This window comes from Mus musculus, chromosome 9 (assembly GCF_000001635.26).
Source record: "Mus musculus strain C57BL/6J chromosome 9, GRCm38.p6 C57BL/6J".
Classification (NCBI taxonomy): Eukaryota; Metazoa; Chordata; class Mammalia; order Rodentia; family Muridae; genus Mus; species Mus musculus.
Window position 1 is genome coordinate 42,792,813 of NC_000075.6, and position 27,212 is coordinate 42,820,024.

Consider the following 27,212-nt stretch of genomic DNA (forward strand, 5'->3'; position numbering starts at 1 on the left):
GTAGCAGACATCGGGGTTGCAGAGAGGAGGGGAGCCCTGGGATCCTCCCTGTGCCCTCAGGAGGTCTCTCCTTCCTTCGGGTTATTCAGACACACAATTAAGAGTTTCCCATCTTCTCTGATCTAGAATGACTCAGATGCTTAGCTGATAGTATGTTGACTATGTAACAACACATCTCAGCCTGGTCTCTTCCCCCGGTGTCCCCAGTTTCAAAGCTAGTGGGTGCCAATAGAACAAATACTACCATACCAGCCCAGCATAAGAATGATTCCCCTGAATGGTTACTTAGCCAATGCACAGTAGCTGCTGTCATGATTTAGAACATGGTCTAGGCAGCTGAACACTACGGCTCAAAAGTGGCTCATATCAGTTTTGGAGTCTCCGCCTTCTCTACTCTTTCTGTTTCTCATTCCTCTTTTCCCACCAAGGCAGGCCATGGAAGTTAAGAATCCTCTTCCCCAGCGTGAGCCACAGCAACTACATTCCCTTCCCCAAGGCAAGCCATAAAGCACAGGGCAGCCTCTCTGCCCATCTCTAACACCCTCCTTGCAGTGGAACCTGAGGTAGAAGAAAGAACAGGAAGAGGCAGAACGGCGTTGAGGAGAGGCAGTGTCAGACATTGGCCTGGGAGTGCAGCATGGCCGGTTTCCTCAGGGAGGAGAGCAGGGCTCTTCTCAGATGCCCAAGGATAGAGCCAGGAGGCTTTGCATCTCCATGTCTTAAGCTTGGCAGTGCCCAGGTCACACCCACCTCCAATCCATGGACCTTCTGCTCCATGGGTCTGGAGCGTAAACTCCAGCTGGCTCAGGAATCTCTACTGTTATCTAAGCCTGGCATCCCTGATCCCACCCCAGGGATGCTCCAGAGTTTACATCAGATGGCTCTGGTGGGCCATGCCCCAGAACTGCGGACAGCTGGCTCCGAGTGAGCTGTAAACACTGCAGGAAGAAACAGCGGACGCCAACTCCGGCCTTCACACTCACTCCAGAACAACCAACTCTCCACTCTGTTCCTGAGCTGTTTACTCAAAAAGTCAGGCTTAAGCGGAGGCAGCGGTGGGGACTGAATGGCTTATCACAGCCTCCTACCTGCTGTGTAGCTTCCAGTACTTTACTAGAGTTCTCTGGGTCTCTGCTTTGGCTTCTGTAAAATGATGGAGAATGTGGCAGGATTAAATTATCTTGAACATACTCCGCATCATGCTTGACACAAAGTAAATACTCCGTGTGTGATGCTCTTAATGTTGCAACCAGACAGTTCTGGTTCACAAAGCTGAAACTCTAAACTTCAACCCTTCTTTACTCTTCAAGGCATTTTCTCTACCCCAACCCTTGTCCCCTGTGCATCAAGGTCTGGAGCTCTGGAACCCCATCTCCTTGGCTTGCCCCCCTGCACCATCCACCAAGCTACGGCTTGCTCCATTCTCCTGACCCTTTCCTTGGTGGCTATGTGGAAGAGAAGCACCCAGTTCCATTTAGCAGCGCTAAATAAACAGCAATAGTAATATATGTTCAGCCATTAGCCACATAAGTAATCAAAGATCACTGCCATATGATTCCTGCTTAAACATCATTTGGAATCTAATAAATAAGCGACTATAAATAAAGCCAGCATGCAGACTTGGCCCCTTAGAGCACAGCAGTCTCAGCTCTTATTTTTAGCCTAAGGTGCCTTCGGCTGTGATACCCCTGCAGTTCAATGTTGAAGCATTGTTCCTCCCTCCTCTTCTCTCTGCTTCCCTCCCTCTCCCTCTCTCTCTCTCCCTCCCCCCTCTCTTCTTCCCTCCCCCTCCCAACCCTTCTCTCAAAAGAAAATTGCAGAGGTAGTAGGGGAGGGGCAGAGAGGTTTCTTCCCTAAAGCCTCACCCTGGTCTGGAGCGAGCTATGGCCATGTCTACCTTCTCCCCAGCTCCTGGTCCACAAGGTACAGCCAGTGGCCTCAGAGCTCCAAGTGGGAACTCACCAGAGAGAGGTTTCACGTAGAGAACAGAACACAAAGCTGTTGCTCAAGAAACCTGGTTCAAATCCCTTCTTGCTCTACCTCTATGTGGGTGCCTTTGGTCCCCAACACAAGAGGTTTTATACTCAAATACCATGTCTTATCAAAACCGCCTGTAGAGGCTGTAAAACCTGACTTATGGAATGTATAGAAAGTGATGCGCACAGTAGGTGTTCAGTAAGCATGATGGCCACTCCATCTCCCAAATACAGTCTTTGGAAACCACGTCCACAGTCATTCAGTTCACTCTGAGTTGTAATGGTGAAAATATCTGGGGAGGACAAGGTACTTCCAATACCAGCATGCCCACTGTCCTGGACCACCACAGTCTATGCCAGCATGCCCACTGTCCCCAGACCACCACAGTCTATGCCAGTATGCCCACTGTCCCCAGACCACCATAGTCTATGAAAGCATGCCCACTGTCCTGGACCACCAGTCTGTGCCAGCATGCCCACTGTCCCCAGACCACCACAGTCTGTGCCAGCATGCCCACTGTCCCCAGACCACCACAGTCTATGCCAGCATGCCCACTGTCCCCAGACCACCACAGTCTATGCCAGCATGCCCACTGTCCTGGACCACCAGTCTGTGCCAGCATGCCCACTGTCCCCAGACCACCACAGTCTATGCCAGCATGCCCACTGTCCTGAACCACCAGTCTGTGCCAGCATGCCCACTGTCCCCAGACCACCACAGTCTATGCCAGCATGCCCACTGTCCTGGACCACCAGTCTGTGCCAGCATGCCCACTGTCCCCAGACCACCACAGTCTATGCCAGCATGCCCACTGTCCTGAACCACCAGTCTGTGCCAGCATGCCCACTGTCCCCAGACCACCACAGTCTATGCCAGCATGCTCACTGTCCCCAGACCACCACAGTCTATGCCAGCATGCCCACTGTCCTGGACCACCACCATCACCATCACAGCCTAAGGGTATAACTCTACCTTGTTTTTCATGACTCTTTAGTCCTATGTGTCTAGGAGCCTTCCCTTCTAACAATTAGAACATGACAGGGCACAGTCTATGTCACAAAGTTCCAGGGGACAGAGGGACAGGCTAGATCAGGTACAGACACCAGGCCTTCAATGCCTCTCTCCCACAGTTACTTCTTAAAGCAGAAGTGGCCCTGTCCCCGCAGGAAGGATGACAGGAGGCAGAGTAAGAGTCTGCCAGGTCTCTGGGGGATATTATTTTCTCCAGGCCCTGTGGCAGGAAATAAACACATCACTCCATGCTGAGCCTGGCAAAGCCCACGTGACAGCCTTAGATAGCATTCAGCTTGTAGACTACTCTGCCGGTGCCCTGACATGTGAGAAGCGCTGAGATTATTAAATCACAGTGATAAAGCACTTCCTGTTACACGGCACCTTCCCGGCTGCCTCTGTACTGCTGGCATGGGCTCAGTTTCTGTAACGTGACCAACTTATGTAGCGACTTCCAACATGGGGGAGTTTGGCTCCAGTGGGCTGAGATGCCTGGTTCTCCAGCAAAATGAACAAGGACTGACACCGGGAATCCATGAATTCAGGTTAAAGTTTGGGCAGGGAACAGTTCTCAAGAGTTGTTTGCATCAGACACTGTTCACAAGGATTTTCTGTGACCCCCTTTAGATGCTAACCGCAGTAACTGTCATGAGCAGAACGGTGGTTCTGAATATGCTCATGCCCTGGCTTCAAGACTGTGTGACTGTCCAGAGAAAATGGGACCTCAGACACAGAAGTGGATGCTCACAGTCAGCTAGTGGATGGATCACAGGGCCCCCAATGGAGGAGCTAGAGAAAGTACAAAAGGAGCTAAAGGGATCTGCAACCCTATAGGTGCAACAACATTATGAACTAACCAGTACCCTGGAGCTCTTGACTCTAGCTGCATATGTATCAAAAGATGGTCTAGTCGGCCATCACTGGAAAGAGAGGCCCATTGGACTTGCAAACTTTATATGCCCCAGTACAGGGGAACGCCAGGGCCAAAAAAATGGGAATGGGTGGTTAGGGGAATGGGAGGGAGGGTATGGGGGACTGTTGGGATAGCACTGGAAATGTAATTGAGGAAAATACGTAATAAAAAATATTTAAAAAAAAAAAAAAGAAAATGGGACCTCAGATTCCATTGAGGTTGAATTGGATGACTGAGCCTAAGAAGGAGAGATGACTTGGGACCATAACCCTGGCCCAACGTAATCTCAGAACTCCTTAGCCCTAGAGACCATTTTCCCAGGTCACCTGCAGGAGTGGACCTAAGAAGGACTCAGCTCAGCATTGCTAGCTTTGAATGTAGAAGGAGAAAGTTATGGGCCAACACTCAGCACACTGCAAACTGGAAAGGGCTCTTAGCTGAGGCCAAGGAGAAATCAGGGGTCTTGGTCCTTACACCACAAGGAAGTGAATTCTACCAGCGACCCAAATGGGCAGGAAACAGCTGCTCGGCAAGAGCCCCCGGGAAGGAACATCTTATCTTCAGCTCAGTAAGACTTCTGAACTACAGACTGAGATAATAAATTTGTCTTGTTTAAGCTGCTAAATTCGTGGTAATTTGTTATGGCAGCAATAGAAAAACTATAGTAATAGCAATAACACAAGCACCACTGATAACAGCTATTATTTATTGACGTCCTACCGACTGTCAAGCATCCTGCCAGCTGCTTTCCATACGTTATCTCTCACGTAAACCACAGTAATCATACAAGGTGAGTTTATTATCCCCTTTTTATAGCAGTCAGCGGAGGCCAAATAATTCAATTTGCGTAAGGTCACATGCAAAACTATAATTTAATTCCAGGTCCCTGTGTCAACAAAGGCCACACCGTTTCACCACCCTATAGGGGCCATGCAATTGCCTGCCAGAATCATTGAGTTAAATACCACCCCTTGAACGAAACACGAGGACCAGAACTAATATTTACAAAATATTACGATATGCCATATGCTGTTCATAATACGTTATAATGTTCCTCTGAGCTAATACCAATTAATTAATTAGTGATAAGCACTATTATTCCCTGCTTAGGGATGGGACATTGAGTGTGAGGAGGGTTGAGTCATTTCTCTCAATGCACACATGTGTGAGATTCAGGAATATGTGAGTCAAAAATCCAAGATCGGGACTGTTCCGTGGTGTCTGGGACATCAAATTTGAATGTGACCTCCATGCTGCCCCACGAGGCCATCCTTATGACTTCATGCTAAGAGGAAAGCCAATTCGGAACCCAGCAGGAAGTAAGCAGGAGCCCTGTCTCCAGGAGCAGGTGGTCCTTGCCTCCTCTGCTCTGGCCCCTCACAGATGCTCCAGCCCCTCACAGGTGCTCCCTTGTTTTCTGAAAGGCCATTCCCATGACAGCCAAGTGAGAAGCTGATTAAATAAGAGGAGCTCTCTGAAGGTGAGAACAGAGATCATTTCAATACCCTATTCCATCTCTACCAGTGCCACTGATTGCTGCCGATCAACCTCAGTTCCTTTATGACTCTTTCCAGATCCGCTCCAATTAGCATTCACCTGCCCTTGCCACAAGATAGGATCCTCTCAGAGCCAACTGCTCCAAGAAGTGACAACGTACAGAAGAATTCCTTACCTCTGGGCTCCCTTCTTCTCTGGGTTGTTGATCTAAGACTTTGGGGTGGTGCCCCAGAGATCTGGGCACACCCACTGCAAGCCTACCACAGCACAAGCTGATGACTGGAGTCTCCCGGGAGCAGGCCCTAGAGGCAGCTTCTTACAGAGGCCCCCGGGGTTGCATGAGTCCATGTTCTGTCATCTCTGGGAAAATCCCTGTTATTTCATCTGTGAGCTGAAAGCTCAAAGTCTCATGTTGTTAGATCTCCTTGCTCCTGAGGGGAATTTGTGAGTATTGCTAGCAAAGTGGCACTCTCTCCCTTTTGTGTGTCACTGTGTGCTCAAAAGGCCATGCCCTAGACATGGAAATTCAGAGCTTAGAGGAAGCCACCGCCTTACTATGAGGAATACCCCCTACCCCTGCAGCATCTGGAACCTTAACACAGGTGTCTTCAGATCCAGGAACAACCAACCCACTGTCAAAGAGCAGCCTCTGCCTGTGTGCCCTGAGCAGAGCAAGCTAGGAATGCTTCTGGCGCCAAGGTTCACAGTGCAGGGAGAGGATGGGCCTGGCTCTCTTAACACAAAGACCATGCAGCCAGTGCTGACTGGGAATGAGCCGAACACAGGAAAAGGCCAACCCTACCAAGCTGGAGCACATGCCGCTGGTAGATTAGAAGCAGATGAGAAGGGTACCTCTGGTGTAGGGGATCGCATCCTCACCTGGGAGGGGGAAAGAAAAGGAGTCCCTTTGGGGAGGAAGGTAACCAGGATGATAGTGGAATCCAAGCAATGATGTAAGAGGCGGTAGTGATGAACTTGAGAGGAGGAAAACCTATTCCTTCAGCTCTCTGAGGTGCCATCACTAGGAAGAGGACCAGCCTGCCTAGAACTCCAATAGTGGATGCAAAGAGAGGAAGAAAAAACAGTGGTCATCACTATTCAGAGGCTTAGTGGGTTGGACTGGGGTCCCTGCCACCATTTAGATTTTTGTGAACGTAAGCACAGGCAAGCAGCCATAACGGGTGTGGGCTCCTGGCCAACAGCAGGCAGGCACCTGGCCAACAGCAGCCGTGTCAGCAAAAGGCTAGAAGCCTGTCACATAGTCCCAGCTGGGACTTTAGGTCCGGGTTTGGACCTGTGGGTTCTTGGAAGACAGAGATAAGTAAGGCCTGCCTTGCCACAGTCCTGAGGAGCTTGGCACAGACACAATACCAAGATAAGCTCGGAACTCAGACACAATGGAGATGTGGGGACTCCAGGGACCACACAAGTGGGGCTGGGTTGTTTGAATCCAAGGGACAGAGATTCTCAGCTCACACTGATGTTGAGGCACTTAACTGCTGGCTCAGGCTTTCTCAGAGCAGGATTCAGAGGAGCCCCAAGACCTGGATTTGATTGGAAATCAGAGCTTGGAGAACAGAGACCTGGAGTCTGCCTATTGTGTCGGTGTACTGTTCTAGGTGACGGGAAAGTTCTTGTTAACGCTTCTGCACCAAGTGGGGCCTCTAGTCTGCACCTCCCAAAGGCTCTCAGCTCTGAAGGGTGTGACCATCCTGCATGAATGAACTGTGCTGCTACAGTGCGCAGAGAGAAGAGCATGCACAGAGATTGCAAGGTAGACACATGCTCAATATGTTTGGGGGAAAGGAAAGATGCTGGTGGGCTGGGCTGGCGTGCCATGAGCAGCAGGCAAGCTGTCAGAAATAAACCATAAACAAACAGAAGGGTGACAAGCCATGTAGAGCTTGAGGGTCATCGAGAGGACTCCATCCTTTTCTCTGATGAGGGGAAGAGCAGCAACCTGACATGACCCAACTTCTAGTTTAAAAGAATTGCTCTTGCTCTCTCATATTTGAGATCAACAGGTGACATAACCGTGAGCTAGGAAACAAGAGAAAAATGTCTGTGGCACTGTGGGAAAGAGTCAGTGTGACTCAGAACAGGGAAGGGACGCCCGTGCTAGCAGGAAGCTGTTGAGTCAAACTGGCTGGATGTGCAAAGCTAAACCAACAGAACTTGATGGCCAGGGGGCGGGGTCAGAGGTCGATGGGATGAAGGATGGCTCCAAGATTGGAAGCCCAATTTCAAACAGGTATGATAGAGAAAGGGAGCCTGGTCTGTGTTTGTATTTTTAGATATGTGTGTGTATATACACACACGAGTGTTCGGGTACATGCATCCACACACTTGTGGAGGCCAGAGAAGGACACTGGGTGTTCTCCTGTACCACTGATCTACTGTATGCCTGAAACACAGTCACTCATTGAATGAAGAACTCAGCTCTATGGCCAGGCAATCTCCCAGGATCCACCTGTTCCACAGTGCTGGGGTTTTGGGTACACGTAACCATGAGGAGCTTTTTCTATGGATGCTGAGGATTTGATTCCCACACTTACACAGCGAGCACTCTTGCCTCCTGAGCCATCTCAGCATCCCTCTCATTACAGCTCACGAGTGGGGAAACGCTAGGAAGAGCAGGCCAGGAGGTGATAAGATCTCAGCTGCAGACACGCCATATCTAAGTCTATATTGTCACCCGTGTGAAGATGACAGGTAGATTGCTGCATGGATGAGCTACAGGATGGGTTCAGAGCTGAAGAGGAGACCGGAAGATCATCTATGTAGACACGTAGACATACATAAGATCACCACAGCCGTGGTGTGGATATGGGAGACACTTGAGGTCAAAGGTCTGAGAAACAGCCATATTCAGAGATTGAAAGACACGAAGAGGGAGCCACGGAGATGGCTCAGTGGCTAAGTGTGCTTGTCACCAAGCCTGACAATCGAGTTTGATTCTGAGCGCTGTTGATAGGAAAAGAGGGGAGAGGAGGTAAAGGGGCTTGGGTAAGCAGTTCTTCCACGGTGCCTCCTGAAAGGGACAGAGAGAACTGGCATGGATAGTTTAAGGAGGGGCAGGAGTCAAGATAAGATCTGCCATCTGGTGTGAAGGGACAAAAGACAGAGACTATCCCCCATGGGATGCTCCTAGACGCCTGGTGTGGGTGGAATTCAAATACAATACAATTCTTGAAAACATGTGTATGAAACAGGTGGGTAAGTCCTGAGGCTGACAGTGATATGCTGGGCAAGCTGAGGCACGCTGAGGTTTCCAGGGGTGAGAGCTCCCAGGAGCAGGAGAAGTTCACCATGGACACCAGCCCACCTCAAACCTGGGAGGAAAGGAACAGAACAGGCTGTGGCCAGTGCCTGCCACCCTGGGGTAGAGGTTCAGAGGCGAGCACCTAAAGAGGTCATCTAAAGAGGTCACACCAGCAGACATTCCCAAGCACGGCTGCACACTGGACTCACGCGTGGCGCCTCCTGAGGCCAGCACAGGAATGCTATCTGCAGACGAAGAAGACAGTAGATGCCAGTGCATGAAAAGTTAGGCCTGGATTAGCCTGGGTTCTCTCCACAATTCTCTTTGTCATTTTGTAGCCTAGCTAGGCGCCATCAACTCAGTCTTCTAGGAGCTGACCAGCCACCAAGTGAGAAGAAATACCCATCTGCAAGAGCGGCTGTTGGGAAGCCTCTTGGCTTGTCTACAGCATCCTGATGCCCTGTGAGTGCCCCCAGCAGCTTCCATAAACCCTGCGGGGGACGTGTGTCTGCTTATCCAGACTAATGAGAGTTAAATGTGACTGCGGTCTTGCCTGCAGCTGAGCCGAGAGGCTACGAGAGGAATGTTCAGGTTTTGCTGGCGTTCATGAGTGCATCCCACCGACTCAGACTCGCACCACGCGAGCACTCAGCTAAGATCTAGCAGCTGCTTCTCCCACCCACCACACAGCCACAGCCACAAGGAGAAAGGACGCCCCCAGAGAGTCTGGACTGTATCACAAAACAAGATCTGCCTGCTAGCATGTCTTACCTGATTTCCCCCAAGCAACTGGAGCCAAGTAGGGTCATGGCTTTAATTAGGCAGGTGACTGTCTCAATTTAAGCTCTTGTTAATGGTTATTAATGAAACCACAATGAAACAGAAGTGTCTTCCATGTGCAAATGGGACCAAAGGCTAACTAAACTGTCACACCCTAAGGGTCCTAAGGGTGACAGGTGAAATCTTCAATTTGATGCTGAAATCCCTGTTAAACCTCTCATGGTCACCTGGTACCCAAAATGCCCATTCCATCTGCCAGATAGACTTTTTTAAATGTGGAAACAAAGATCTCTCTTCATAGTTTCCAGAAGCCCACCCCCTTTCCCTCAAATACAATGTACAAATGACTCAGTCCACATCCTAGGGCTCTGCAAGCCATTTCATGGAGCTGAAGACAGGTTTTTGAAATTCTGATAAGATTCTTTCAGTACCGTGTGCTCCCAGCTCAACCCAGTGGTGACTAACAAGTGTACCGGTCACTTCCTCAGGCAGGGCTAGACCTTGATGTATCCAGCTGAGGAGTGGATATCATCACAGCCAGACAAAATGAACTCGAGTCCCAGGCAGGGAAGCCAGACCATTCCAGAACAAATAAACATAGGCAGCCACACACCCAAATGATATTGAAACCAACTCCATCATCCACAGTTCGCAGTTACAGAATCAGGGCCCTACGTCTCACCTCCGATGCTTCTGCACTGTAACCTTTGCCAATGCCCAGCCCCAAAGACTCGTCACAATATGCTGAGAAAAATTATAGAGAAGCCTCAGTTACTAATGGTCACTGCCATGATTTGCCTACTCCTCTGTGAGGTCCAGACAGCAGCATTCTGGCCTCTGGAAGCTTTTGGATCTTGGCCACAGGGAATGTGCTGCCAAAAGGCTGTCTCAGACTGTGACACCCTCAGATTCTGCTCAGTTCATATCCTCTGACTTTACCATTTACTTTGGTAGAATCCTGGATAAGCCACAAATCCTGAGAGCCTTGGACTCCTCCTCACAGCACATGCCCCCTTCTGCCTGTCTCCTAGAAACCCAGTAAACACATCAGAACACTCTATTCACTGCAAACCATGGCACCAACGTTACCAGTTGGAGAGTTGTGTCATCTTGGCCGATGACTTCACTGGGCACACTGACCTAGATAGCTCTCCAACTCCTGCCAGCTCCCATATCCACCCCAAAGTGTGTAGGTTCAAGTGGGTGGGTCCAGAAGCAAGATAGAGGGAGTCAGTCGTCTAGGATCTGAATGCAAGTGCATTTACAGAAACACACATTCACTTTGGAGGCAAAATACTCATTTTCTGTATTAGTCTCTTGCCTCATTACTGTGACCAAATAAGTGGCAGGAAGCAACTTGAGGAACAAAGGGTTTATTGTGGCTCCCAGCTGAGGAGGATGCAATCCACAAGAGCATAGAGCAGAGGGCCAGTACATTCACACTCAGAAAACTAGTAGCTAAGAGGTGAGGCTGGGGTATAAAGCCTCCAGACCCTTGCTCAGTGGCCCTCCCTCATTCTTCGGTGAGGCTCCACCTCTTAAAGGTTTTGTGGCCTTCCAAAACAACATCACCAGCTGTCAACCAAGAGTTCAAACACACTCTGGGAACATTTCACATTCACACTACACTTTTCCTAATTACGTCTTGTGGGCTAGCAGGCAAATGGGATGCCATGCTTGGGCATGGTCTCACCCTGGCAGGGGGAGCATTGGAACACTGAAAGGGTGGCTCAAAATTCAAACTTTGCCATATATTACCCATTCAGCAGATGGTGGGAAAGCCTGGCCCTGCAGTCAAGACTAGATCCTGAGAGGAAACGCATGAATCAGACAGACACAGACTCCCTTGAGATGCTCACCAAAGAAGAGATTGTGGTCCAAAGGCTTCCTTGTGTCCCCTGTCCAGGTGACACATGAAGGGTCATCAATATCTATTTGCCACTATGGTGAAATACTGGCTGATTGTTTACCTAACTGATTCAATTTGGAATAAAGAAGAAAAGTTGCACAATGATCAGACTTTCATAAATCAAATCATGTTGTAACATTAGGAGGGGAACTCACTACTCAAAATACCCCATGGTGAATCCTCTACAAGGCTAAGAAATCGGCAGTAGGTTTGTCTCAGTGTGCCCAATAGATTTCATACACAGCGGATGAGATCAGTAACCAGTGGCTTTATTCTTCGCACTGGTCTCCCCCCCCCCCCAATCCTCCTGTTAGCTTCATCTTGATAACATTTGAATGCTCTAGGTTAGACATTCTCTGCAAAGGATTGAGGGTCACTGGAGGAAGTCAACTAAGTAGAAACTTATAGTTGTGAAGTGCCTGGGGATGGGGGGGTGGGGGACCTAGTGAGGCTGAGCATCAGACAAGTCTGAGCTCTTACTGCTGCGCTGTGTAGGAAAGCGTTAAACAAGAAAGAGATTCAGTTGTTGCCTTAACCTGCCCGATGTCCCGTGCCACCAATGCCGAGAGACTCCCTTGAGCATCAGGACCAACCCTCTGAAGTTCCTGCTGATCCGTGCTGGTTTCCTCCTCTGTCAGCTATCATCTGGTAATTTACTGGGGGTAAAAATGCCAAGGCAAAGTAAGAGACCATACAAGCCATGATTATCCATCTTTCAATATTTTAAAACCCGAAATAAGAGATGCTGCTGTCCCCAGGGGAAGGATTTTCAGATGAAAAGCTATTTTAGTCAAAAGTGACAGGAGAGGAAGAAAAAGAGGAGGAGGAAGAGGAGGGGAGGATGGGGAGGAGGGAGAGGAGGAGGAGAATCAAAATAAAGAGAAGAGGTGGAAGAGGATGAGTAGGAGGAGGAGCAAAGAGAAGAGGCAGCTGGGAGGAGGAGGAGGAGGAGGCAGCAGGGAGGAGGGGGATCATCCCCAGCAGGAGGATAGGATGAAACACGTTCCCACAGAGTAAGAGCATAGATAGAGAGAGCATGGATAAGCCTCCCTCACCCTTGGTCAGTAGTGGGTAGCCCAATGTGTATACAGTGCAGTGCAGAAGGACCGGCCAAGGCAAGCAAGCAGTCATCCATCAGTTAACAAGAACTGAGTAAGTACCCAACACAGCAGGGAAAAGGACATTGACTAACAGAAGATATCAGGGGAAACGAAGAGAAAATGTCACATGGTACTGAAGCTGACTCTGCTGCCTAATAGCTAAAAGGCCCCCAAAAGATGAGTCAAAGCTACTAGGCTCTCAGGCTAACCACATATAACAATGTGACCTTGGCTACATCCCTTCATCTGCAAAACTGAGCAGGCTGGATAATGGGTCTTCATCATCTGTTATAACAAGACCCAGCAGCCACGATCTCTTTAAGTCGGGGAGATCTGCAGGGATGGGGGAAGTTTGGCAGGCATTTATTTACTTGTGGCTCCCCAGTCATCGCTCAGAGGACCCAGAGGGAAAGAAGTAAAATCAAAAACATTTTCAGGAGATAGATGACTGAAGGGGTCTGACACACATGTGAGAGTTTGGGAAATTTATGCGGATAGCCTTACAGCCATAAATAAAATCCCTTTCTCTGACCCAAAATTTCATTCGGGGGGTAAACAGCAGACACCGTAATAGACAATTTGGCTGCATCTCCCGCCCCGTGCCCCGCTTGAATGAAAAACAGCCATCACAAGGCAGGGCAATGGGCTTGTCTGCCTCTTCCAAACATCCATATTGTCACCGGCGACAAGTCGGGCTGAGGATGGAGCAGACTGGACAATTTATCTCCAAGATTCCCTGTCTCTATGTACAGTCCTGCTTTGACAGCCATCTATTCTGAAGATGTAGAGGAGGGCTCTGGGGAAAGACCCAGAGAAGTTCATATGCGGTTGTAGTGACCCTTGAGAAGGTGAATGAAACAGTGGTCCCTCCCATTCCTGTGAATCTGTCAAAGACCTGGGAACCTCAGTCAAAGACCTGGGAAACCTTGGTCAAAGACCTGAGAACCTCAGCACTGCCCCAGCCCATCCTTGTGCCAGGCTGCCTGGCATGAAGCAGAGCTACTCAGAGTTTCCTGACCTACTTCTCTTCCCAGTCCTGTCCTACCTTACTGTTCCAGTGGGGTCACTGTAATTAGCACCTCAGCACCTGAGACCACCAGGGACCTTTACAAGACTTCTAACTCCAGGATAACCAAGGAGACAAAACAAGTCCTGGCATCTTCTTTCTCCTCCTCCTCCTCCTCCTCCTCCTCCTCCTCCGTCCCTCCCTCCCCACCTCTCTCTCAAACCCAGTTTGACCTTGATGGACAGGGGAATCTGTGGTTAGAAATCAGGTTAAAGGGGACTGACATAAATCAAAACTGGAGATTCTACAGAATCAGACAAGCACTGTCTGTTTAGTGTGGTTAGGGGGAGCTTACGGGGACCCCTCAAAGCCCTCTTGCTAACCTAGCAACCAAGACAGATCTGTGGACTCCAGCGTGTGCTTCCTTCCCCAGAGAACCAGTGCTCAGAGAGGAAAGGCAGGGGTGGCTGTGATTCTGGCTCGATTCCATTCTACTTCCCATTAGTGACAAACGGAAATTGATGGGTTGCCGTTTTATCTGCTCATTTGGTGGTGGTAGTGGTGGGGACCTCGAAGTAAATGCTAGATAACTGTGGGCATCTTATAAATTAAGCATCTTAAGGATATGAACCGCTTTGCATCATCACCAAGCAGAATTAAATTAGATTTTGTAGTTTCTATAGAAATGAATGAGGAAGAGAGGGAGAGAAAATCTTGTTTTTTAATGCCTTAAAAAAAAAGCAGGCAGAAGAAGGAGTTGAGTGCAGAGTGAGGGGAAAATTAAATCACCTCTCCACATTTCAGACGTCCATCAGTAGCCATCATTTCCCATGGAGAAATATGGCCATGAGGTAATGGGAAGGAGCTGCTTGAGAGCCACTGTGCCAGCCTCTGACAGGTGATGCCTCACCTGGATGTGGTCTGAGCTATCAGCCTGCCATTGCCCATGCCTGGGCCTCCTGACCATCACCAGAGTGCCAGTTGTACTCTGGTGCCCTTAAAGCCAGTCCTGGTTGCAATCCAACCGTTTTATTCTACATCTGCCTCCAGCCTTTCAGTTTCACGTTGAAGATCCGGGTCCTGCTGGGCATGGTGGCAAGACCCCTTTAATCCTGGCATTTAGGAGGCAGAATCAGGCAGATCTATATCACTTCAAGGCCAGCCGAGTCTACGTAGTGAGTTCCAGACCAAACAGGTTTATACAGTGAAGCTTTATCTCAAAAGAAAAAAAAAAAAAAAGTCATGACCACAGCGACTCTACTCCACCCACCTTCAGTCAGGGAAGAAGGACTCACAGTTATCTGCATATAACCGCCCACAAGAACAATCATCTAACCTAACACTGGAGGTCCTGGTCTCAGGAGACTTCTGTTCAGCCCACAAGAATTTGGATATCTGATGCCACACTTAACCCATGTCCCACATACACATCTACATATGTCTGACCTCTACCACCCTCCCACCTGTCCTGACTCCAAGGATTCCTTGTGCTAGAGTAGATGGTGTCCTCATCTCTACCACCAGGTCCCAAGATCTAGAGTCTTGGTTTCCAGTGGTCTGAGCTTTACTCATGGCAGGGAGGAGGCACATGGTTTGCCTCCATCCTGACTGCCAGGAGTAGAGGTGCCAGGGGTGTAGGTGGTAACCCTGCTTGTTCTCAGCAATGAGGACAAAGAAGAGGCTGAGGTGCCTTGTCTTCCATTTCAGAGCTACACCATGGCTAGCAGATAGCAACTCAAGACCCTTGCCAGCAGGCTGGACTAGAATCACCAAGCAGACTCCTGACTTCATCCAAATTGCCAAATACAACCTTAACACCAAGTTCTAGATTCTTCTTTAACTAATCAGAAGAAAGAGGTAACCAACTGCTTATCTCCAGTCCTGGATTTGGAATCCCTACAGCCTTTTTCATGTTCCGCCATTACTAACAGCTTCACATTCAGGACTGAACCTGTCATGAATCCTACCGGGGAGTGAGCATCATTTTATTCTAGACACTAGTGGAGTCTGGCAGGAAGGACAGATGGGAGCTGTCAGCACAGGCCCCCTCATCACCTCCACATTCACATCTGTATCTGCCTCTGCCTCCACCACCTCCATGTCTGTCACAGCCATACTCAGGGAGGTCAGGGAAGCATCCCACAGAGCCTATGAAGTATAGACATCTCCTCTGTGTACACTTAGGGTAGCGACGAGACTATCATCCAGAGCCAGCCCGTACTTACCAATCCTCAGGGAGTGTGGGCTACAGGCCACCATCAAGAGCCAAGCAGGAAGCAGCACCAGAGGAGCGGAGACACGGGGCATCTTCTATAACTCCTCATGGAGCCCTCTGCTGGTCTGGGCATGACATAACGCTGTGAGGGGACAGAGAGAGCAAGCATGTGAGTCCTAACAAGGCTAGGTAGTCACCAGGTCCAACCCAGAGACAGAGGCTCCAGAGAGCATGCAAGAATCTACGTAGGGAGAGGCGACAATCCCCCCAGGAGAAGTTCTGGCAGCACTCAGGAGAGAACTGTGCGGGCAAAGCCCTGGAAAGCCCCTGATGTACATAGGGCAGGCTGCTCTAACAGGCTACAGGATACATCACACCCCACTTTCCTTTATAAATCTCTAGTTAAGAATCGAGAACTTCAGTTTGTCCTAAGGAGTAGAAGCCATAGCTAAGCAGAAGAGAAGGCATGAAACGAGGTATTCCCTTAGCACATGGGATGGGTCCAAGTATCGCTCCCTCAACTGCCACCTGTGTGGTTTTACAAAGCTTCTCTTTATATTAACACAGCTTCCTTATTTGTGTAAATCCTACTAATTCCCTCTTGATAAGATGATCTGAGGAACACACAGGGGAAGCTACCTTATAGAGGCTTGTCCTAAATGAGAGGCTACATGCATGTCACTTCCTCCGTGGCTGGGTTGGGAGACGTTTTCTCCCAGAAAATAGAGCTCACAAAGGGATACATCTATATGGTTTGTGCACCTGCTTCAGCTGCCAGAGGCACTAACTAAGCCCTTCCTTATCCTTCCTCCACCTCCTTACCTTCTTGATATCAAAATTGAAGCTGTCAATGGCTGACCCTCCCCAAAGCAGCAGAGCCACTCACCTTCCCTTAATGTCTTGATTACTCTAAGACTCGGCATCTGTAGCAAACCAGTTCTACCTCATCACTAGGATGAAAATGGGGGCCCCAAGCACCTGCATATTTGATTCTGGATGCTCCAGGATAGGAGAAAAGTATTCAAATGTTTCCCCTCCCCACCTGATAATCAACAGAAAACCAGTCAAAAGCCTTGAACAGATTCTTCACTAACTAATATAACGAATGGGCTGTGCACATTTGAAAAGATGCTCAGATCCACTAGCATCAAGGAAGCACAGTTTTAAGTCACATTCTTTACCAAGTATTAGCTGGGACATGGAGCAACTAGGTCTCCCACACAGCATGAGGGGATATAAGTTATGTACGTATATTGGAGAACTGGTCTACCTGAGCTTTTCACACATCCTCATGAACCAGCAAGTCCACTCCTCAATACTTCTCCAATAAAAGTGCATGTATGCTTACTAAAGGCATGCCCTAGAATGTTCACAGCAGCAGTCTTTGTATTTGCCCAGACTGGAAGCTACCCAAGTGTCCAGCAGCAAAATGGAGAAATATACTGTATAATCATACAACTTGGTGTGATAAAGGCATGGACATGAATAGCTAATTGCTACATGTAACAGCACAAATACTGTCATGAACATAACACTGAGAAAAATTTACCAGACACAAAACTGCATACAATATGGTTGTAATGTGTAAAAAGTGCTGTGCAATCAAAAGTTCAGTCAGTGACAAAATGTTGTCCCCAAAATGATGGGATAGAAGAAAGCAGCACCTTTAAGCTTCTCTGTGGTTTGAAATTGACACAGTCAGAAAACAGCTTCTCCTTGAAGTGAGTAGCTGAGGAATTTGTTAGAGTGCAGTGCCGGACAGACAGAGATGTGGAGAGGCTCAGAACCTCTGGTTATCAAACCAGAGGGCAAGAAAAAGCACAACACTGACTGGATGGAGAGATAGCTCAGCCAATAAAGTGCTTGCTGTGTAAACATGAGGACCTGAGCTTGGTAGCCAGAAACCACACAAGAAAGACAGGAGCATGTTTGCAATCCTAGTACAGGGAAAGCAAAGACAGGCGGATCCCCGAGGCTCACTGGGCAGCCTGTCTAACCTACTCAGCAAGGTCCAAGACAGTAATAGACTCTGCCTCAATATGCAGGGTAGACACCCAAAAGAATTAAATCTAAGCTTGTCCCCTGCCTCCACTCCTATTTGCACACGTGCACATGCACATTCATGAACATGCACACATAAAAGGAGAGGGGGGAGGGGAAGGGGGAGGGAGAAGAAGAGGGAGAGGGAGGAGAGAGAGAGAGAGAGAGAGAGAGAGAGAGAGAGAGAGAGAGAGAGAGAGAGAGAGAGAGAAGATAGCCCACAGAGCCTTGCAACAGAGGGAAAAAAAGGAGATATACGATGAAGACATAGGGAAGGCAGAAAGGCAGTCTGTATTTAGCTGTTCTGGGAGCTGCCAGGTGTGCTGGCTCTTCGAAATGCTCTGCCTGTCTCAACACAGAAGGCTCATGCAGGAAACAGGGAACCGTGTTGAGAAGGTTGCAACCAACCAAACTTCTGCCTGGAAGAAACCAAGTTTCCACATTTTCCTTTTCCCTAGAACTCACAGCAGTTATTACAATACCTCCCAGCCAATCTCTGCCTTGCAATTCTGAGTGGCCCCAGTAGAATACTACTGAAGCAAGTGCATTAAAAAAATATATATATAAACAGTAGGATTTGGGTCAGAGACACAAAAAGAAATGAAGTCTCTATTCCCTTAAGACTGGCAACTCCCAGCAGGCAGTCAGAGAGGGTCAGAAGATGAGGAAGTGTACAAATTTTCATATAGACGCTGGGCCTTGCAAAAACACAGACTTTGGAAAGTGGGAGCTTTGCTGTACTCCTCCATCCAATACAGTCCATTGCCCTGACCTCCTTGGGCAGCCTCGGGGGGATGCCTGGGACCCAGACCCCAGTGGAACTCAGCATTAATCTGGCCTTGGAAACACTTTGAACTCAGCTATCCAGGGTAAACTCAGGCTGAAAGAAATTTGCTTTTTCATATTACTTTGTACCAATAAGCAGGGAAACAAAACTATTCCAACCACCTTGCTCACAAATCACTCTCATAATCAACAAGAAAGGAAACATCAGGGAAAGTAAAGGAGACGAACCTCAGCCTCTGATCTCTGCAGGGACCATGGAGCTGTAAAAGACCCAGGAAGAGGAACAAACTGGCTGGGACAGTGAGGTCCCACCCACCTGTGCCCACATCAACACCCCAGGGAAGACTTATCTGTTTCAATATTATCATTGAGGCTCTCATGTTCTTAATGACTTTTTTATATACAAACTCCCCTCTTCCTTTTCTTTTTTTGTCTCTAAATCTTCAGTTATGTGGAGAAGGGATTGATTGCTCCTTCTCTGCCTCTCCTAACTGACAGTCATTCATTCTCACATTCTCTCTCAGTGTGACCATCACATTCTATATTTTGTTCATTTTTCTCCTTTCATGTTTCAGATGCTCTGACTTTTTTCTTTCCGTTTTCCTTTATTTCTTCTCCTAATTACAATGCCCCATCATGCTATAAAATTTTACTGTTTATATTATTTCCATCATCACCGTTCCTGTTGCTGCTGCCAAGGTTGAGAGCTGTGGGTCTTGAGTTTTTCATACTTTTCCTACCTGTTGCTATTTCCCTTTCACTCTTCTCTGGGCTGGTGGTTAATAAACCGTAAATACTCTACTGCTGAGCTACACACATATCCCAGCTAAGGAGTCAAGGCACCTTATTCTAAACCAAAACCCAACCCTTGTCTAATTTCAGTGAATACTTCAATGCAACATAAAAGGTTATATAAAGATGTCCATCTGAAGACCAGGATTCAAGTAGGCACAGATGCTATGCATTAAAATAGCAGAAATAAACAACAAAACATGAATAATATATCTATGAAAAACTACAGTGTATTTCATTCCCATATATATCCCTTTAGACGTATACCAAGATTTTGATGGCAAGACCAGAGGATTAATGACTGAAGACATACCTCATATACTTCTTCTGTCTCTAATATATCTGTCTAACACAATAGAAGTACCCTGCTCTTGTGAGACTTACAGAGAAGGTTCAACCTACATATATGTGTCCTGACAGCATATGTATTGTGGCAAAACAGACTAACCTCCAACCCAAAAAGTAACAAGGAAACTATAATATAAAATTCAGTTGAGAAATGTTCAACATTTTGCGATAATCTGCTACCAAAGGATACATCAACAAGAGATCATTTTCCTTAAAAAAGACTCTCACAAAAAGTATAAGAGCTATCTACCCCAGCATATTCTCAAGTCTCAACATAAAAATAAAAGATACATGAAAATAAAACACCAAAACTCCCCCTAAAGCTCATAATTTTATAGCAACTGACTCCAAAGATAATGAATAAGATGAAATAGTAGAATGGAGAATTTTACAAAATGACTTTTTAAATACCAATGAGTTCCAAGAAAATACATAAAAAATAATTGGACTAATTAAAGAAGGCAATAAACAATATGAATCAGAAGTTCAAAAGACAAAGACTTTTCAAAAGAATTAAAAAGAAATCATGGATATGAAAATCCCATTAAGCTAAATTTAAAAATTCAGTTGAAAGCCTGACCAAAAGACAAAGCCAATTAAAAATGAGATTTTCAGGAGTTGGAGACAAGACAGACAAGTGAGAATACTCAGAAAATAACAATTTTTAAAATGTAGAAATTATGAACAGAACATGCAAGACTCTTGGGACCTAATTAAAAGACCAAATTTATATAATTTTGATGTGAAGATAGGTGATGAGATACAGACTGAGGGCATAAAACCTTTTCAGTTAAATGATGTCAAGAAACTTTCCAAATCTTAGGATAGGTGCAGACATACAAGAAAAGGACATATTTAGAAGCCAAAACATACAGGACCAGAAGAGAAGCTAGCCATATTACAGTTTAAAAGCAAAATACAGAAGAAAGAAAGAATACTGAAAGTTGTCAGCAACAAATACTAACCCATTCTAAAGGGAAAACTATTACAATAGCTCAAATATCTCAACAGAAACTCTAAAAGCCAGGAAAAAATAGGATGATTTATTTCAACCATAGAAGAAAACCCCACCAATCTAGATTACAATATCCCCCAAAGTTAACCTTCAGAATAAAAGAAAATATAAAGATCCTTTAAGGTAAATAAAAGCTAAAAAACATCCATGACACAAAACCAGCACTGCCAAGGATATTTCAAGAGATTTTACACACAGTAGAGGAAGATAAGCATGGCCCCAAAAGAACATGCAATAATAAATTTCTAGAACAATAAATAAGCAAATGAGAATTAGAATCACTCATTGGGGGGAAAAAAACAACAACAATAAAATAGTAGAAATTAGCTGATATCTTTCTATTAGAATTCCAACATCAATGGTCTTAGTTCTCTCATTAAACGTCATGGGCTAGGTAAGTAGGTCAGAAATAAAGACCCAACTGGACGCTGCCTGTAAGAAACACACCTCACTGGCAAAGACATAAGCAGACTGAAAAGAAAAAGATGAAAAATGATAACACAGGCAAATAGAATACAGAAGCAAACCGAACACAACAAAACATTTCTACCTCCAAAACTCAGGGAGACAAAAAAAAGTCACTACATTATTGGTAAAGAGAACAAATATGTCAAGAAGATATAATAACAATAAATATATGTGCCCTAGTCATCAATACCCCCTGTTTTGTAAGACAAACACAGTTAGAGAGGAAATCTCCAATATAATAATAGTGAGGGACTTTAGTACCTCCATGTTCATCAATGGCTATATCCTGCAACTCTCCCCCAACACATGAAATCAATGAGAAACTTCAAAGTTAAGTTTTATTATAGATCAAATAGACTCAACAGACACCTACAGAATGTTACATCCTGAATGGAAGGATATTCATTCCTTTCAGCAATTCATGCAACTCTATCCAATGTAGATCATAACAAAGTATACCACTGAAATATGGAGGGTTCATTAGGAATTAATTTGAAATTTTACACTCCAATAAAATGAGAAATCCAGAAAGATAAATATAATTTCCAGATACAAAAGACCTACCAAAACTGAAGGAAAAGAATATAAAAATCCCAAATACAGTAATAATAAGGAATAAGATGGATTAATAAAAAGGTATCCAAAGAAAAACCTAGTACCAGACGATTCACTGTTGAAATCTCTAAGACACATGGAACAATAGACTAGAAGATCCAGAAATAAACACAAGCAGCTACAGCCATCTGATCTTTGAACTCCAAAAAATGAACCCTGAGAAAAACCATATGATCCAATCAAAAAGTGGGCAATTGAACTAAGCAGATAGTTTTAAAATGGCCAATAAATACTTAAAAGGTTCAACATTTTTAGCCATTGAATACAATTCAAAACTATACTGAGATTCCATCTCATGCTAGTCAGAATAGTTTTCTTTGAGGAAAAAAAAGCAACAAATAATGGCAAAGATTCAAGGGAAAGATGCATTTTTGGTGTAAAAATAAATTAGCAAGTGCAGGCTTGGGAAATTAGTATAGAGACACAACTTTAATCTCAGCACTGGGAGGCAGAGGCAGACAGATCTCTGTGTTCAAGGCCAGTTTGGTCTACAGAGTGAGTTCCAGGACAGCCAGGGATACACAGAGAAATCCTGTCTCAGAAAAATCAAAAATGAAATAAAGGAAGGAGGGAGGGAAGGCAGGAAGGAGGGAAGAAGGGAGGGAGGAAAGGTAGGAAGGAAACTAAAAATATAACTACTATCATCTATGGCTTCTGGGTATATACCTGAAGGGAATGAAGTTATACTAACATACACTGGAGATACCTGCACACCTGGGGTTATTGCGGCACAATTGACAATAGCCAAGTTAGACAACTGTCCTAGGTCCTGCCAGCAGACGAATGGATAAAGGAAAGCATACAAACACACAGTAGAGTATTAGTCATCAATAGAGAAAAAAATTATGTCACCTGAGACCTCAACGCCAGCGTGAGAGATAGAGCTGAAGATCATGATGCTAATGGAAATAAGCCAGACTCAGAAACACAAGGAATACCCGTTTTCTGCCTTATGTGTAATCTAGAAGTAAAGATGATGCAGAGGTAGATGGGAAAGTATTAGGGAAGAGAAATGGATTAGGGTGAAGGAGAGAGAGAGAAAGAAAGGATGACAGAAGTGGAATATACTCTTAGTAGGTTATGTACGGGTATGAAATCCATTATGTTATAAAGTAAATAACCATTTAAAACTCTCAGCTCAGGGTAGACCCTTCCCTGGGGCCTTCCGCAGAGCACATGATCCATTTTCCACTCGGATGAGTGTTAGACAGGTCAGATCCATTGTGCACTTTTCCTTAGGTGTGTTATGCTTTAGAAGTTATTGGTGTTTCATGGCACCCCACATTTGAACATATGCTCACTCTTCCCATCATACCTTGCAGCTTTCCCTGTACATGTTCCTAAGGGGTGTGTCTGTATGTATGTGTATTAGGGAAGAGAAATGGATTAGGGTGAAGGAGAGAGAGAGAAAGAAAGGATGACAGAAAGAAAGGATGTGTGTGCTTGTGTGTGTATGCCCATATCTGTGTGTCTTTGTGTGTTTGTGTATGTACATATATGTGTATGTATGTGTACATGTGTGTATGTTTATGTATATATGTATGTGTGTATGTATGTATATGTGTGTATGTGTGTGCCTGCGTGTGTCAATATCTGTGTGTGTGCGTGTCTGTATCTGTGTGTATATGTGTCTCTATGTGTGCTTATGCCTCTGTGTGTGCCTCTGTGCCTGTGTCTGTGTCTCTGTGTGTATCTGTTTCTATGTTTCTCTGTGTGTGTATATGTGGGTGTGTGCATGTATGGGTGTCTGTGTGTGAGTCTGTCTCTGTGTGTGTGTATATGTCTGTATCTGTGTCTCTGAATGTCTCTGTGTGTGTCTATCTCTCTGTTTCTGTGTCTGTGTGTCTGTATGTGTGTTTGTATGTATGTGTATGTCTATATGTGTCTGCATGTGAGATTGTATGTGTGTATCTGTGCCTGTGTGTGTGTCTGTGTTTGTGTCTTTCTCTGTGTATTTGTCTGTGTGTGTGCCTGTGGGTATGTCTATGTATGTAAGTATGTATGTATGTAAGTATGTATGTATGTATGTATGTATGTTTGTATATATGTATGTATGCATCTGTGTGTATGTATGTATGTATGTATGTATGTATGTATGTATGTGTGTGTATGTATGTGTGTATGTATGTATGTATGTGTATGTCTGTGTGTATCTGTGTGTGTCTGTGTATGTGTGTGTATGTCTGTGTTCCTGTATATGTCTGTGTATGTCTCTGTGTTTATGTATATCTATATGTGGATATATGTTTGTGTGTGTATGCCTGTACATGTCTGTGTGCATCCATGTGTCTGTTTGTTGTGTATGTATACCTATGTGTATGTCTGTATGTGTGTGCATGTGTGTGTCTGTGTATCTGTCTGTGTGTCTATGGGTCTGTGTGTTTGTCTGTGTGTGTCTCATCCTTAGAATCAGGCCCTCCTCTGTGAGCCAGCACTGCAATCTGTGGTGACTCAGAGACAGCACTTTCCTCTCTGGCTGATACTGCCGTAAGTCTCCAGCTGGGATCACTGTGAGCCTCTTAAGAGCAAGGACTGTCCCCAGCTTTCTGTGGTGTCCCCAGAGTCTCCACATAAACAGTGGATGCATGGTGCCTGTTTGTTCAATGAGCATCAGGTCTCAAATGGCCCCCTGCTGCAGGAAGGCAGAAGAGGATCCAGGAGGGAACAGAGGAGTAAAGGAAACTCCAATGATAACAAACGAGTCCCGGAATCTCTCCTTTAATTCTTGATGTAGTTGGTATTTTTTTCTCCCTGCTGTGACAAAATACTTGCTAGAAGTAGCTTAGAAGAAGAATTTGTTTTAGCTCATACATTGAGAGGGGAAGTCATGCCAGAGTTCAGAGTGGCTGAGGTGTGTTACTGGGATTCCCCATATCCCAAAAGAGAGGAGCAGAGAATGCAGGCTAAAAGAAGGGCCAACGACCCACTTCCTCCAGCTAAGTTCTACCTTGTATAAGTTCTACAAGCTCTCTAAACCACAGCACCACCCAGGTAGCAAATGCTCAAACACAGAAGCCAATGGGAAACATTTGGCATGCAAATCACAGCACTGGGTGTTGGTACAGAGACAGATTAAAGCAAAGCCGGTCTCAAGGGAAGCCTGGTACTCTTACTTATTATGATGATGTTGGTTCTTTCAGTGATTGACTGTCTCCACACTGGCGTGCAAGCATACCTAAGCTAGGGTTGTGTGTATGCACCGAGGACTCCGGAAGTAGATAGTTCTGCCTACTTTAAGGAGCCTCATGTAGTTTTAGCAGGAGAGGGGGGATCCGGATTTGGGAGTTTAAGGGAGTATGGTGCTATAAACACTTGGATCCTGGCTTCTCCAGCCCTAAATTATTCAAATATTTTAATCCAGCTGCTAGCTTTTTAAGACTAGATCGTCAGCATGTCAGTGTAAGGCCAACACCTCAGTCTTTTGTAGTTTTTACAGAAGAACTGAAAGTTCCAGCTTTCTGCTCTTCCAAGGAAACAGTTGGAAGGAGATGGAGTGAGAAGCCTGCAGCCCTGGCTCTGGGTGACCTTGAGCTAACACTCAGTCTTCTTGGATGCAGCCTTCTGATCGGTAACAGAGCTTGGTTGGTAGATGGACTCTCTCAACATTTGGTGGAGGGCTGCAAACCACTGAACCTTCCACTCATGGGACAGGTGATCCTTTCCATTCTTATAAGGCCTGCCAGATAATCTCTCACCATCGGGCCCAGGGTTAGGGGCTCCCCAGACCTTAGAAATCATTGTTCTGGAATGTGGTCTCTAGGTTCAGGCAGACGTTGGAGCCAGGCACAACAAAAGTCACACCTGCATGAACTGAGTGTAGTTCTGTCATCAAATAAAACACACAGGATTAATCTGACACCTACTTAGCTGTCTGCATGATAATTACCATGACGGGTGCTGGTTAGGCATAAATGGAAGGCATTTGATGTAAATGGCTGTATTCAGTATTGTTTTAATACAGTATAACTGGATCTGAATTTTTAAAGTTCCTTCCTTTTTAACAGTTCATTTATCCATTCGACAATATTTATGGAGTCTGTAAAGTATGCCAGGCATTGTTCTAGAACATGGGATATAGTTGAACTTGGAACGCCTAGGGACCAGGTGCACACTCATGTAGCATTATTGGGAGTACTGTTTCAAACATCCCATGTGGTCATATCAATCACAAGAACCCTTTGAATGAGGGTGAGCCTCATTCAAAGCAGGCAAGAGCTGGCCCTGACCTTCAGAAACAGTCTCTGTTAAAGCAAAAACCATCTCTTTCTCTCTCTCTCTCTTTTTTTTATCATTCATTGAAAACACAGGAAGAGCAATGCCTACCTCCGGGACAATGAGAACCAGAAAAGCAGGGAACAACTCGGACTTTTCCACCTGTGTCCCCAGTGCCTGGCACAGACTGGCACATAGTAGGTACTCACACGGTATCTGTTGAAATAATGAAAGAAAAAAAGAATGAACTTAGAAATGGTGTAAACTGCTAGGTACTTAACATGTTGGATAGCAGTTCATAATCTAAGTACAATTTTGCCCCAACCCAAGCTTCCCATCTGTGGTCCTTTACTGTCTTTGACTTAGCTCAAAGGCGCCATTCATCAACTGTTCCTTTGACAGCCTCTCTCTCCCAAGGCTGGGGAGTACTGTAGTGGGAGCTGACACTCTGCCTCTTTGCTTCTGCTTTGCCATGCACCTGCCCCAATATGACCTCTTAACACCAACAATCTGGCAGCCCTACAGGCTATTCAGTTTCCCCAAGTCAAGAGAAATATTCCTTGAACATGACTCAGATTGAATCATCTCTGACCCCCAATTCTATGTCTCTATTTTGAGCATAAAACCTTCCCTGCGGGGCTTTCTCCCTCTCATTCACAGCAGCCCCTCCAGGACCTTGGACAGTGCTCACAAGCTGCAACCACAAATAGATACAATTGCATGAGCCAGCAGTTGTTTCCCCTGACACTTACCCTGTCACGGAGGGCAGGGAGCATCTCTTCCAGGCATATATCTACCCAACACACATGCGATGGGGCCTGTTCTGCACAGGAGCTCCATAAACAATTACTGATTCACACCAGTGGCCAGTTGATGGAGTGGACAATCATAGCCTGAAGACACACCACCGCAGTCCTGAGTGGCTGTGCATGCTGTCTGGAACCCCAGCCCTCCTGCACTGAATGGCAACTCTTCTCATTCAGCGGTCCCTGCACCATCCTCTCCTGTCCTCACGGGACTACTACATCATTAATCGTGATTTTTCCGGGTGGGACAGAGAGGGAGCTGACAGCCAGCAGACAATGTTTGGTGGAGAAAAGGACAGAGAAAATCAGAGGGGCAGTCAGATTAATTACAGGTTTTCTCTCAGCTGTGGGCAACAAGATCTTGATTACTTCTCCTGCCGCTCCAGGCTCCTCAAGACAAATGGGTGTTTGCTTCCCTGCTGCTCTTTCATTCCCCCTGGCTGGGAGAAAGAGCAAGCAG

The 27,212-nt window shown here is 46.1% G+C and overlaps 1 protein-coding gene across 10 annotated transcripts in view; it reads right to left on the reverse strand.

The window, feature by feature from the left end:
- Grik4 (glutamate receptor, ionotropic, kainate 4) overlaps positions 1-27,212 on the reverse strand; it is a 426,819-nt gene that overhangs the window by 274,631 nt on the left and 124,976 nt on the right. For 9 of the 10 annotated variants that reach the window (XM_017313104.2, XM_030244013.1, XM_030244016.1 and 6 more), the window contains exons 2-3: positions 26,058-26,162; positions 15,681-15,812 (exon numbers count right to left, since the gene is read on the reverse strand). Coding sequence is in view for 5 of the 10 variants with exons in the window: in NM_175481.5 (NP_780690.2) it covers positions 15,681-15,762 (82 nt within the window). In the remaining 5 variants the exon portion in view is untranslated. The remainder of the gene's footprint in view (positions 1-15,680; positions 15,813-26,057; positions 26,163-27,212) is intronic. The other variant, XM_006509941.4, reaches the window with a different exon arrangement.